At 36.7% G+C, this 12662-nt stretch overlaps 1 protein-coding gene and 1 long non-coding RNA gene across 2 annotated transcripts in view; one reads left to right on the top strand and one right to left on the bottom strand.

Moving 5' to 3' along the window:
- Positions 1 to 5016: 5016 nt before the first annotated feature.
- LOC129922116 (uncharacterized) lies at positions 5017 to 12101 on the bottom strand. Its single transcript, XR_008774109.1, has 2 exons — positions 11972 to 12101; positions 5017 to 9182 (listed from the first exon to the last, which is right to left on the bottom strand). It is a non-coding gene; the product is annotated as an uncharacterized LOC129922116 (long non-coding RNA).
- Positions 12102 to 12311: 210 nt separating this feature from the next.
- The window catches only part of LOC106051417 (potassium voltage-gated channel subfamily C member 4-like), a 35956-nt gene continuing 35605 nt past the window's right edge, over positions 12312 to 12662 (top strand). The window contains exon 1 of the mRNA XM_056006738.1: positions 12312 to 12538. Within this exon, the coding sequence (XP_055862713.1) occupies positions 12448 to 12538 (91 nt within the window). The 5' untranslated portion in view covers positions 12312 to 12447. The remainder of the gene's footprint in view (positions 12539 to 12662) is intronic.

Raw genomic sequence — 12662 nt, 5'->3', positions numbered from 1 at the left:
GTGCGTTTCTTACAAGTGTTGTTGTTTTTTTCAAGTTAATATGTGTTTGTATCGGTATATATATATATACACATACCTATCTATAATGCAGTTGAATCATGTCTGCTCTCAAAATGAAACAATAGTTCTCAAATCACTATGTTTTCCAAAGGTCTGCAGCTCCAATATTTATAAGAAATGCTGGCATGAAAAGTTAATTTTGAATTTGACTCTTAGTTCTATGTTCCTCAAAACTAGACACTCACTGGTTCACACATAGGCCTACAAAAAAAGCAACAACAAAAAAAAACGAATGTCTTTGAGTCCTTGGATTAAAGCGATTGTCTTGGGATTAACACGAATGTCTTTTGAGTCCTGGCCTGTATTTCCGAAAAGCTTGTCTGTCTGTCTGGTACAATTTATTTCTCCTACACCCAGTCTCGGATCAAGTTGAAACTTTACAAAATTATTTTTGTACTTAATAAAACATGAATCAATATAAAAAAAACAACGTTACAAAGACAGTTTGTGTGGAATGACAAACTCAAAATTGGCCCCCAAAGTGGTCCACACGGGCAGGTAAAAAGACAGGTTTCAATATTTTCAGAATAAATTCTATCAGAGGCAAATGACAGAAAAATGGTTGACTGATCTTATATGGTGTTCCAACGGTCCAGCAGGCCTCAAGAAAAAAAAAACTTTCCGTAAAAAGAAAAAAAAAATCCTTTGGTTCTATAAGGAAGTGACTGTATTGCAGTTCACGCGATAATAAGAAAAACTACTTATTAATTGTTGTTTTAATTTATTATTCCACTTAAATGCATAATGCATACTAAATAGATTTTTTTCTCTTTAACAAAAGTAATTTTTTTTTTTTGGTAAATAGGGCCTACTTATTGTGACAGAACTTATATAACTTAGCAATACAGTAAATAGTTAGTGTGACAGAACTTATATAACTTAGCGATACAGTAAATAGTTAGTGTGGCAGAATTTATATAACTTAGCAATACAAAAAAACTTAAACCGTTTGCTAAATGTGTTAGAAATATGGTAAATAATCATCTCCCTTACTAAATGGCCTCATGTGTTTGTTACTATTAATAGTGAATAGTTGTAAAAATGTATTTTTATGAAAAAACAGCTTGCATAATTGATTTTAAAAATTAACTTTTTCGCTTTCAGAAAAGAAAAAAGTAGCCGTTGTATCAGAACTTTGAATGGTCCGCAAAAAGGATGGTCCCAAGGAACGAGGGCTACCCCATCAAACTCCTTCTGCTCCAACTATCGGTGGATAAAGGTTCCAGGAAAAGTGTTTAACCGCATCCTGCTAAACCGAATGAAAGATGCTGTAGATCAACATCTCCGGGAGAGTTATAGTTATATATAAGTTATATAAGTTCTGTCACACTAAAGGAGAGATCATGCACAGATCAGATAGAGACAGCAACAGACCACAAGCGGAACGGTCTACAGTGGACATTGTGGGATTCTGTTAAAATGAAAAATATTAATTAGTTAATCAATTGGTAATAAGGGGTTCAAGATAAAGGCGTCCAACAACACACCTATTACAGTCCAAGGCGAGGAGCTGGAAAGCTTCCCATATCTAAATGAGGAGAACGACTCCTGATGAGATGAAAACTGAGCAGACTTATTCAGGTTATATCTTGTGGACCTGACATGTTTTGTTTTGCGTCATGCCGATGTCCTTGAAAAAAAACATGTTCATCCAACCAAATCTGTTTGAAACTGGTTAATTTTGTCTTTGTACCAAGCTTATATCCTCGAACTCTAATTTTGTCTTTTTACCAAGCTTATATCCTCGAACTCTAATTTTGTCTTTGTACCAAGCTTATATCCTCGAACTCTAATTTTGTCTTTGTACCCAGCTTATATCCTCGAACTCTAATTTTGTCTTTTTACCAAGCTTATATCCTCGAACTCTAATTTTGTCTTTGTACCAAGCTTATATCCTCGAACTCTAATTTTGTCTTTGTACCAAGCTTATATCCTCGAACTCTAATTTTGTCTTTGTACCAAGCTTATATCCTCGAACTCTAATTTTGTCTTTGTACCAAGCTTATATCCTCGAACTCTAATTTTGTCTTTTTACCAAGCTTATATCCTCGAACTCTAATTTTGTCTTTGTACCCAGCTTATATCCTCGAACTCTGTCTGGTCCAAAGTTTGTACACATTGTTTCTTTCACTTCCAATGTCGGATCAAGTGGACATTTCGCACCATTATTTCTTGTATCTGACTAAACAAGAATCAATTTAAAATAATAACCAATCAACTATTGGTAATTAATTATTTTGTTTGATATCGAACAAGGAAACAAATTGCACATGCTGTGATAATGACTGACTGTTTTTTAATTCGATGGTCTGCAAGTTCGTCTGCCAAAACATCCACATTTTGAAGCGAAGTCAAAGATTGATTTCATTTGAGTCCAAACTCAATAGATTTAGCAAAGCAATTTGAATTTCTTTCAATTGGCGATGGTAAAGAGCTTCAGTAAACGCTTTTATCAGACACTTTTTCATAAACCCATCAAATCAAACAAAAAAGAAAGAAAACAAAACAAGAAGATAACTGTCATGCTTTTTTAAATACTATAACGAAGTTACATTTGTTACAAACTCTGGTCAACTCACTCTGTCTGTTTGATACACAAATAGATGACTCTATTTCTCCCACTTCCCATTATCGGTTGAAGTTGAAACTTTGCAAAAATTATATTATATCCAAGACAACATATGAAGGAATAAAATAAGGTAACCACAAGGTTACAAACCACAAGGTTACAAACCACAAGGTTACAAACCACAAGGTTACAAACCACAAGGTTACAAACCACAAGGTTACATACAACAAGGTTACATACAACAAGGTTACAAACCACAAGGTTACAAACCACAAGGTTACAAACCACAAGGTTACATACAACAAGGTTACATACAACAAGGTTACATACAACAAGGTTACAAACCACAAGGTTACATACAACAAGGTTACATACAACAAGGTTACATACAACAAGGTTACAAACCACAAGGTTACATACAACAAGGTTACATACAACAAGGTTACAAACCACAAGGTTACAAACCACAAGGTTACATACAACAAGGTTACATACAACAAGGTTACAAACCACAAGGTTACATACAACAAGGTTACATACAACAAGGTTACAAACCACAAGGTTACAAACCACAAGGTTACAAACCACAAGGTTACAAACCACAAGGTTACAAAGACAGTTTGTGTGGAAGTGGTCCACCCAGGCAGGTTTCAATAGTTTCAGAAAGAACATCAGAATGAAATTCTATCAAAGACAAATGACAGAGAAGAATGGAGAAAGAAGGTTGACAGATCATGTGTGGTGCCCCAGCGATCCAGCAGACCAAAGGATATGTGAAAGAGAATGTGAAGTTGGATTTGAACCTGGCCTAACTGATGTCTGAAAATGAATATCTAATTGATCTAATTTTGTTGTAAAGGGTGAATCTCTTATTCAAATCCTCAAAAAAAGTTCCTTTAGTTCAGTGTCCCATGTGTGATCATGCGCTGCAGTTCACGTGAAAATATGATAAACTACTTATTACTTGTTGTTTTAAATTATGTCCAACTTATATGCATACTAAATAGACTTTTTCTCTTTAAAAAAAAAAGTAAACATTTTTTATGTAAATGTAGTAGTTAGTATGACAGAACTTACATAACTTAGCAATACGAATGTAAAAAAAAATCATTTTTGAAATAAATGTTTAAAATATGGTCTACAGTTGCCTTCCCTACTAAAGAGCCTCCCGTGTTTATTACTATTAATAGTGAATAGTTGTAAAAGTGGTGTATTTTTTTAAAAACATCTGCTTGCATAGATAATTTTAAAAATTAGATGGTTCACTTTCGGAAAAGAAAAAAAGTAGCCGTTGCATCAGAACTTTGAATGATCTAAAATATCATGATGTTCAATTTTCATTTTCTCTTCTAATTTCTGAGATCTAAACGGGGCGGACGGACAGACAGGCTACACAAAACTAATAGCGTCTTTTCCCCTTTCGGGGGCCGCTAAAAATTAACCAAATATTTTATCAAATGGTGGTAATTAATTAATTTTGTTAGATATTAAAAGGTGAATTATTCTGACAGTATTAGGACGTATGGCTGTAAATGAGGAGTTATCTCACTAAGATATGCTTTCTAAAAGTATCTTCTGTATATATAATTCTCTTCATGGCCCACCAAAAGTGATGGAAATATACATTTTTATTTCTGCAAGTCAGACCAGAGTTACCCCAAACTTTTGCGGCGAAAAAAAAAGAGGGGGGGGGTGAACAAGCAATCTTCTCTGTATTCACCCGTCACTAAATAGCAGGGCCGGACTTGACCATTGCGGGGCCCTATGCGAAACGGATTGCGCAGAGCCCAGTTTTGGTAGGAATACGGATAATAAGTGAAAATTAAGAGTTTGCATTAGAAAATAAATTCGTCTTCGCATTTTATTCTTTCTTTACTACATACAGAATTACTTTACGGGCCTTGCGTGTAGCAAAGTCATACAGTATAGCAATAATAATTCTGTTCCCTACATAGATCACGCTCAGTAGCAAGAATTACCAAATGTTTCAATCAACCTTCGAGAATTGTTGACCTCTAGTTTTTTATAATTTGCTTTTTACAAAGCTTATATCAACTCACTCTGACTGACTGTCTGGTAAAAAGTTTGAACATTTCTTTTCTCCCACTTCCGATTCTCGGATCAAGTTAATTTTGCATGATTATTCATTGTACCTGACAAAACATAATCAATAAATAAAAAATAATCAATTATTTGGTTGTTGGTAATTATTTATTATGTTTACTATTGAAATAGTTTATACATAAAACACTGAACCATAATCTTCAAATACAAAAAACAAAATTTAATAAAATACTGAGCTAGCCAGGAAAACCAGTGACTTAGCAAAATTTAAGTCATTGGTTAATATGCATGACTGAATGCATGACGCGTAGGACGTAATCCTCTTCTTTTTTTTTTTTTTGAAGTACCGTCTGTATTATATAAGATAAGAATAAATGCTACTAAATGAGAGATGTGTATGTATACATGGATTCATTTCCCTTATTACGTTCTATTACGTTTTTTTTCTCCCACTTCCCATTCTCGGATCAAGTTGAAATTTAGCATAATTATTCATAGTCGATGACAACACACGAATAAAAAAAAATAATTAGTAATCAATTGGTAGTAATTAATTAATTTTGTATTATATAGCATAACAAAAAGGGAGTTAAACCTGCTCTTTTGATAACAATGTTAGTAATAAGCGTTTTTTTTCCTTTAGATAATCTTTACAATCTTATATTTACTAAAATAAATATTTTGCCAGCATTAACAAGTCAAAGCCAAGAAAACAACTGGACCAGGCCTTTAGTAATATCTTAAAGAAAGAAGAAAAAGCTCCAACAGTCAACTGTCAGATCTTTGACACTCCCTTCACTCTACATGAACTCAATACTGCCCTAAAAATCCTCAAGTCAAGAGCATCCCCTGGACCCGATAAAATAACAAATGAAATGATTCGGGGACTAGGACCACAGGCCCAAAACTGTATACTTAACTTTATCAACCATACATGGAAAACTGGAGACATACCACAGGAATGGAGAACCGCAAACATAATATCCATTTTAAAGAAAAATAAACCACCTGGAGACCCAAAAAGTTATAGACCAATATCTCTAACATCCAGCATTGGCAAAATGGCAGAAAAAATGATCAATAACCGACTTTATTGGTGGCTAGAAAGTACTTGCTCACTCCACAATGCACAAGCTGGCTTCAGGAAAGCAAGTAGAACAGAAGACCACCTCTTTCGTTTTATCCAGGACACAGTAGAAGGGTTTCATGAAAACAAACACATTACAGCAGTATTTATAGATTTGCAGCAAGCCTATGATAGAGTGTGGAGAAAAGGTCTCTTTTTGAAGATGAAAAAAATGGGCATCCATGGAAAAATGTACAGCTGGATCAGGGCATTCTTAAAAAACAGAACCATCCAAACCCGATTCGAAGGTGCCATCTCTAGTACAAAAAGTTTGGAAGAAGGACTACCACAAGGTTCAGCCCTTAGCTGCACTCTCTTTCTAATCTTCATGAATGACCTCCCGGACCTCATTTCGGTCAATAAGGCACTTTATGCAGACGACCTTTTAATTTGGACTACAGAGAAATATCCAGTGCTGACTAGATCCAAACTAAATAGAGCCCTCACAACTATCTCCACATATTCAAAATTATGGAAAATGGAAATAAACAAAGAAAAGTCAGTTTATTCAATCTTTAGCCACAGCAACAAAACAGCAAAAAGAAACTACATCCTAAAAATAGACTCACAGCCAATAAATAAAGAAGAAAATCCAACATATCTTGGTGTAAAACTAGACCAAAGACTGTCTCTATAACACTTTATGGCAGATTTAAAAGAAAAAGTATCACAAAGATTAAACATAATAAAACATCTAGCAGGAATGTCCTGGGGAGCTGAAAAGAAAACCTTAAGACAGTTATACACTGGATACGTCAGATCTGTAATGGATAACTGTCTCTCCACACAAGTAGCTGCCAACAAAACCTATCAATCATCATTAGATACAACCCAAAACCAAGCTTTGCGGCTAATTAGTGGAGGTATGAGAACTACCCCCACAGCAGCCTGTGAAATAGACTCCAATATTGAACCTCTTAAGTTAAGGAGCAACAGAGCAGCATTAGAAGCTATTGAGAGATACAGAAGGTTGGAGGACGATCATCCAAATAAATTACTAACACAGAGAAATAGGAAAAACAACCAAAAAAAGCAAAGGACTCTGATCCAACTTACTGACGAACTAGCCCTAAAACACCACCTACCCAATAACAGAGACAAAATTACCAGATTTTCAAACATTACAATCGGACTAAATTACAAACAACCAACCATCAAAACACATTTACTAAATAACACCTTAACAAAAGAATCAAATCCACTGGAGCTCAAAGTAGGCAGGCTTGAAACAATTGAAAGCTATCAAAAAAACAGCTATCCATATTTATACAGACGGATCGGCTTTCAAAGCCACCATCAATGCTGGTCTTGGTGCCTTCCTGGTCTTCCCTAAAAATAAACACTTTGAGATAAGTGCACCCTGTGGCGATTACTGCTCAAACTTCCAAGCCGAAATTGAGGCAATCACCATAGCACTACAGACAGTGGAAAACAAATTATATGAAGGAAAGCAACCACCATCAGATATTGTTGTCTTTACAGACTCCCAATCTACTCTGCAAGCACTTAACAGCAGCACCTCAAACAGCCCAAGAGAGTTGACAACACTCATTGTGATAATCCATCAGATGATATCAAAATTAAATATCAATATCACACTACAGTGGATCCCTGGACACATTGGCATCATGGGAAATGAAAAGGCAGATAAGCTATCAAAGGCAGGTTAGGTACAAAGAAATGACTGCGCCTAACAAACTGGACAGTATTAACTTCCTCCCCCGCAAAGAACAATCTACAATCTTCCAACTAAGAACAGGACACACAACACTATTAAATTACCACCTGAACAAAATAAACTCCACACAACTCCCCCTTTGCAGAGACTGCGCCCACCCCTTTGAAATCGTAAACCATATCCTCTTTGAATGCCCCTCCCTAATCGACCTTAGGCAGACCCTACTTCCACTACAGCCCAACATAACCAACACCCTGTACGGCAGTGCTGAACAACTGAAGAAAACAGCACACTTTTTTTCCTTGGCACAGTCTGCAAAAGAGTTCACAGCTCAGCAGCAATAAAGCTGGCTAGAAGAAGAAGAAGAAGAAGAAGAAGAATTTTCTAGTTATGTATACAATATGAATCCATGTATCAACATACTAAAAGGTTATGTAACAATGTAACACAAACATGAACACGTAAACATGCCGTTGCAAACACTCAAAGCAACATTCCACAGCAAGAGGAACTCGGATCTCGGTAGAACTAGTCCTAGCCATTTATAGCACGATTTCTGACAGGCCTCATGTCGTCCAGTACAGCTATTGCGGCTTTGTTATGTGGCCAGCGAAGTGGATATTGATTGGGCTTTGTTATGTGGGCAGCGAAGTGGATATTGATTGGGCTTTGTTATGTGGGCAGCGAAGTGGATATTGATTGGGCTTTGTTATGTGGGCAGCGAAGTGGATATTGATTGGGCTTTGTTATGTGGGCAGCGAAGTGGATATTGATTGGGCTTTGTTATGTGGGCAGCGAAGTGGATATTGATTGGGCTTTGTTATGTGGGCAGCGAAGTGGATATTGATTGGGCTTTGTTATGTGGGCAGCGAAGTGGATATTGATTGGGCCGCCACTGCTCCCTGGACATGTGCACGTCGTCGTATAAGAGAACTGAAGTTTATATGCGCTATGACCTTCTTGTCGTTTCTCCACCCACTGACCTATGCTGACCTGCTTGGAGAAGCCATGTGGGTGTAACACGATGAAGGTCAGCTTGTGATCGTCACAGGTCTTCTTAAACTTCTCGCAAACCTTACAGTCTACTGCCCAGCTCGATGTCACAGGTGACATACTTTAACAGGGTCCTGTCTTTGTCTAAGTTGACCACTACAAAGCTACCCTGGTCAAGGAGTACGTTGGGTCTGTTGGGCTGGTAAAAAAAACAGACGATCTGAGGTAGACCTGGCCTCTATGTCGTCATAGATGACGTGTGTGGCTGTGTCCACTTCCACTTCCCACCACAAACTGCCGCCACATGCATTCCGTTACACCAGCAGTGAACCATGCTCGGGACTCCGAACTGGTCAACGCCGTTGACGACCTTCTTAACACCCCAGATCCTCCCGGTGCCGGACTTAACGTTTCACTACCTCTCAAATCAAACAGCTGAAATGGTATGTCTCCCCTGGGCCAGAACTGGGGCCTGTTTGGACTGGTCCTCTTAACGCTGATTCGGACAGTAAGGTCAGCTGTAATTTTGATGAAGTTAAAAAGAAATTCATCCCGCAGAGCTTCAGGTAAGTGTGTCAATCTAAATATGTAGACAGGTATAAAGTCTTAATGACCTGGATTCGTTGTACAATATCTGAAATGTTTGAGTAGATCACATTCTAATCCTTCATACAGTTGAATCTCATGTCCACCTGTTAAATACAAGTTTTAAGAAATTTAAAAATAGCGTACAATTAATTAGAAGAACAAGTAATGTAAAAACAATAACAAGTAATCAGAGTTTGTTTATTCAAAATCAATCTCTACTTTTTGAAGCTGATCAACCATTTCTCATTCTATTTATTTCTTTCAATTATTTTATTATTGCAGGGAGTCTTTACAGAGAGGTTTGCACAATCCAGTTCTTCAAATAACTGTTCAGATTTTCATTTTACAGGGGCATGTAGACCGGTACTTCTACCTAAGATGGTGCAAAAAATGTTCATGTAAGTCTATTGATTCAATTCTCTACTGAATACAAAGGAACATTGGAGTCGAGTGCCGCAATGAAGCTGTATGAAAACAAAACGTAAACCAAACTTAATTTTGAGATCATTTTATTTTGAAACATTACAACCGTCAAACCAGAAGTTTCACCGTGTTGCCAACTATGTCGTTAGTTTTTTCCAAAGATAAACATAAACTAATGTCTAGAAAAATCTCTCGAGTCATTTTAATAATTACCCAGTTTCCAACATTATTTTGGTTATTTTAAAAAGTTCAGTTTGTTGCCTACAAAGGAACGTGTTTGATTAGATCTTAATTGACACCAATCGTATTTAGAATGCAAGAAAACGCTTGGCGAGCTGTGTTAGGGGAGGGACAAATATGAGAAACACAAGTTTTCTATTTATGTGTGTTTACAGGGAGAAAAACAAATCCATATTTTAAATAAATTGATATATTGTAGGCTAGGACTCATATATTTGAAATTTATTTAAATATCATATTTCTCATATTTCTCAAGTAAATTAGACTAAATCTCGTTACTCACATATCTGTGCTACCTTGTGGGACAACTTTGACAATATGGCCTTCTAAACACTATGAACTCGTATGGGCAGGGTTTAATCCACGAAAGTGGAGTGGGGCAGGACACCTTTTTGTAACCACCAGTTTAGAGCCCGCAAATTTTAATGGCTTGACCTTTCACTAGTCTCCAGGGCAGCGGCCCATCATTTCAGCATAAACTATAGATCCCAACAGACACAGTCTCTACACCAGACGAGCGTGCAGGGGCTATGTCAATTAGAGCTTAGTATTTTCCCCAAACCTCACCAGCAGAACTCTGCACCAAGAGAGCGTGAGAGTCTGCTAGGAAAGTTGGAGCTCCCGCAACGTTAGCCCTTTTCGGAACACCTCGAGAGCAAAGGGGTGAACTTACTCCAGCCTCGAGAGCAAAGGGGTGAACTTACTCCAGCCTCGAGAGCAAAGGGGTGAACTTACTCCAGTTACCACGAGGAAAAAATAGAAATGGAAAAGTGGTGTGAGTGCTGGGAAAAAGCCCGTGAAGTCTGGGAGCACATGAGGCGCCCTGACCGCACTTCCCCGTGGTGGAGGCTGTCCAGGCCTGAGCATGCTATTATAGCACAGTGCATGACAGGCCATTGTCCTGTTGGCTCATATTTCTCACGGCAATGGGCAAATTGTGATTCACGGTGCCCCCGCTGCGGATAAGAAGAGGAAACCGTGTCTCATATTCTGTTTGACTGCCCCAGACTTGCTGATCTCCGTCTCGAAAGGTCTGGGAAACCAAAAATTCTCGACCTGTATGGTGATATGTATGCATTACGCAAGACAGCAGGGTTTCTGTCCAGGGCTTTTGCAAGAGAGGATTTGAGCCTCTCAAGCCCTCACTCTAATGGAGTTTGATGATGATGATGATGAAACACGTTGAACCATTAAAGCATTTTTTAAAATTTGGCCTTCTAGTATTAGTCTGACTGGTTGTAGAAGTTTAAGTTAATTTTGTTATAAATGAAATTAATTAATTTAGATCAATTTATGATTATTGCATAAACAACTTACATCAGAAACTAAAAATTAAGTTCTTGATCTATTTCTTATCTTAGAATGAAATATTTGGGGGGGGGGGGGGGGGGGCTACTTTTTCATCGTTATGCATGAGCGATTCTTTTAATGCACATATAGTAAAAATTCAAGGTGACCGGTCATTTCATCCCTGGTCATTTCATCCCCAATTAAATATTTTTCTTTTTTCATTGTTTAATTGTGCTGTTAAGGCTTTGACTTAAGCCCTCATTTCATCTAATATATAAATATGATTATGTAGAATGCTTTTTGATATTTTTTGACATGTTACTAATGCGTTTATAGTGTTTCCTCTTCCACTCTGCAATCTTGATGAGAAATCTTATAATTTATTGTAAATCTGGGTGTGTACTTAGCTATAGCGCTTCTATTGGATGTGGGGGATGTAATATTATATTATCCTGCGTATGACGTATTGATCAAAGGCCAAGGTTTGGTGGAAGTAGTGAAAACCATTTGAGAGATAGAAGTGCGGGGGATGTAATGACTGGGGATGAAGTGACCGGGGATAAAGTGACCGGGGATAAAATGACCGGGAACCAAATTCAGAAACAATTTGTTAGTAGAGAAGACTATATAACGTAGTCTAATTGTTCTGAGCTTACTGTGGACCCAGTATTAATACAGTATAAATATGAATTAAAAGATATCATACACAGTTAGCTAACGAATATACATATATATGCGGCCCCCCATTACCAATTTTTTAAAATGCGGCCCTCAATCCAAAAAGCTGGCCCACCCCTGATATAGATGAAAGTTAAGTATGGATTTAGCAAGAATCATATTCGTCTACTAAATCATATTATTCATATATGATATACCATTGAATATTAATTAGACATTGAGCGCTTTAATTTATAACTAAAATAATAAAATAAAAACTAACATTTTACATTATATGCCTTTCGTATTATATCTCAGATATCCATTATTATAGATAGATCCTAATGTAATTTTATTTACTACTTTCCGTTACGTGAAAATCCATGTCAGGTTACTATTCAAATGGTTAATAAAGAAAAAATACACAGGAGTGTACAGAGTTACATAATAAATACTAATACATCGAATAGTTTCACAACAAACGCTAACTGTAAGCAAATGTATATTAAAGTCTAGGTCTAGAATGTTTGGACGCCATCTTGACATTTTCCACCCAGTATTCGACCATCTCGCAGAACCACGTATTTTTTTTTAATTTTCATAGCAATGTAAAATATAAATAGATCTTGGAGTTTAATTAGCCTTCAATAAATGTAAACATCTTTTGCCTAAACTTTCGTGTTCTTATCAGTCACCAATTCATTATCGATTGGATTCAAGGTCCATCTCTTCTTATGTTGTTGTTCTGTCAAGTCTTACATGGATGTGTGGCTTAGTGGTATAGACGTTTGCCTCTCAAACAAGTTACAATCAAGTGGTCTCGGGTACGAATCCCGATTCGAGCATGGTGGTATTTCATTAGTAATAAATATTAAATAATAAAAATAAATATGTCATTCAGTCAGGTATAAAATTAAGGGAGAAAAAGAACTTAAGGAATAATCCATAAATAATGATACAGTTATTCAGTGATA

Source organism: Biomphalaria glabrata, chromosome 12, assembly GCF_947242115.1.
Source record: "Biomphalaria glabrata chromosome 12, xgBioGlab47.1, whole genome shotgun sequence".
Lineage (NCBI taxonomy): Eukaryota > Metazoa > Mollusca > Gastropoda > Planorbidae > Biomphalaria > Biomphalaria glabrata.
Note: the sequence above shows the minus strand (reverse complement) of the source record. Positions and strands in the feature narration are given on the sequence as shown.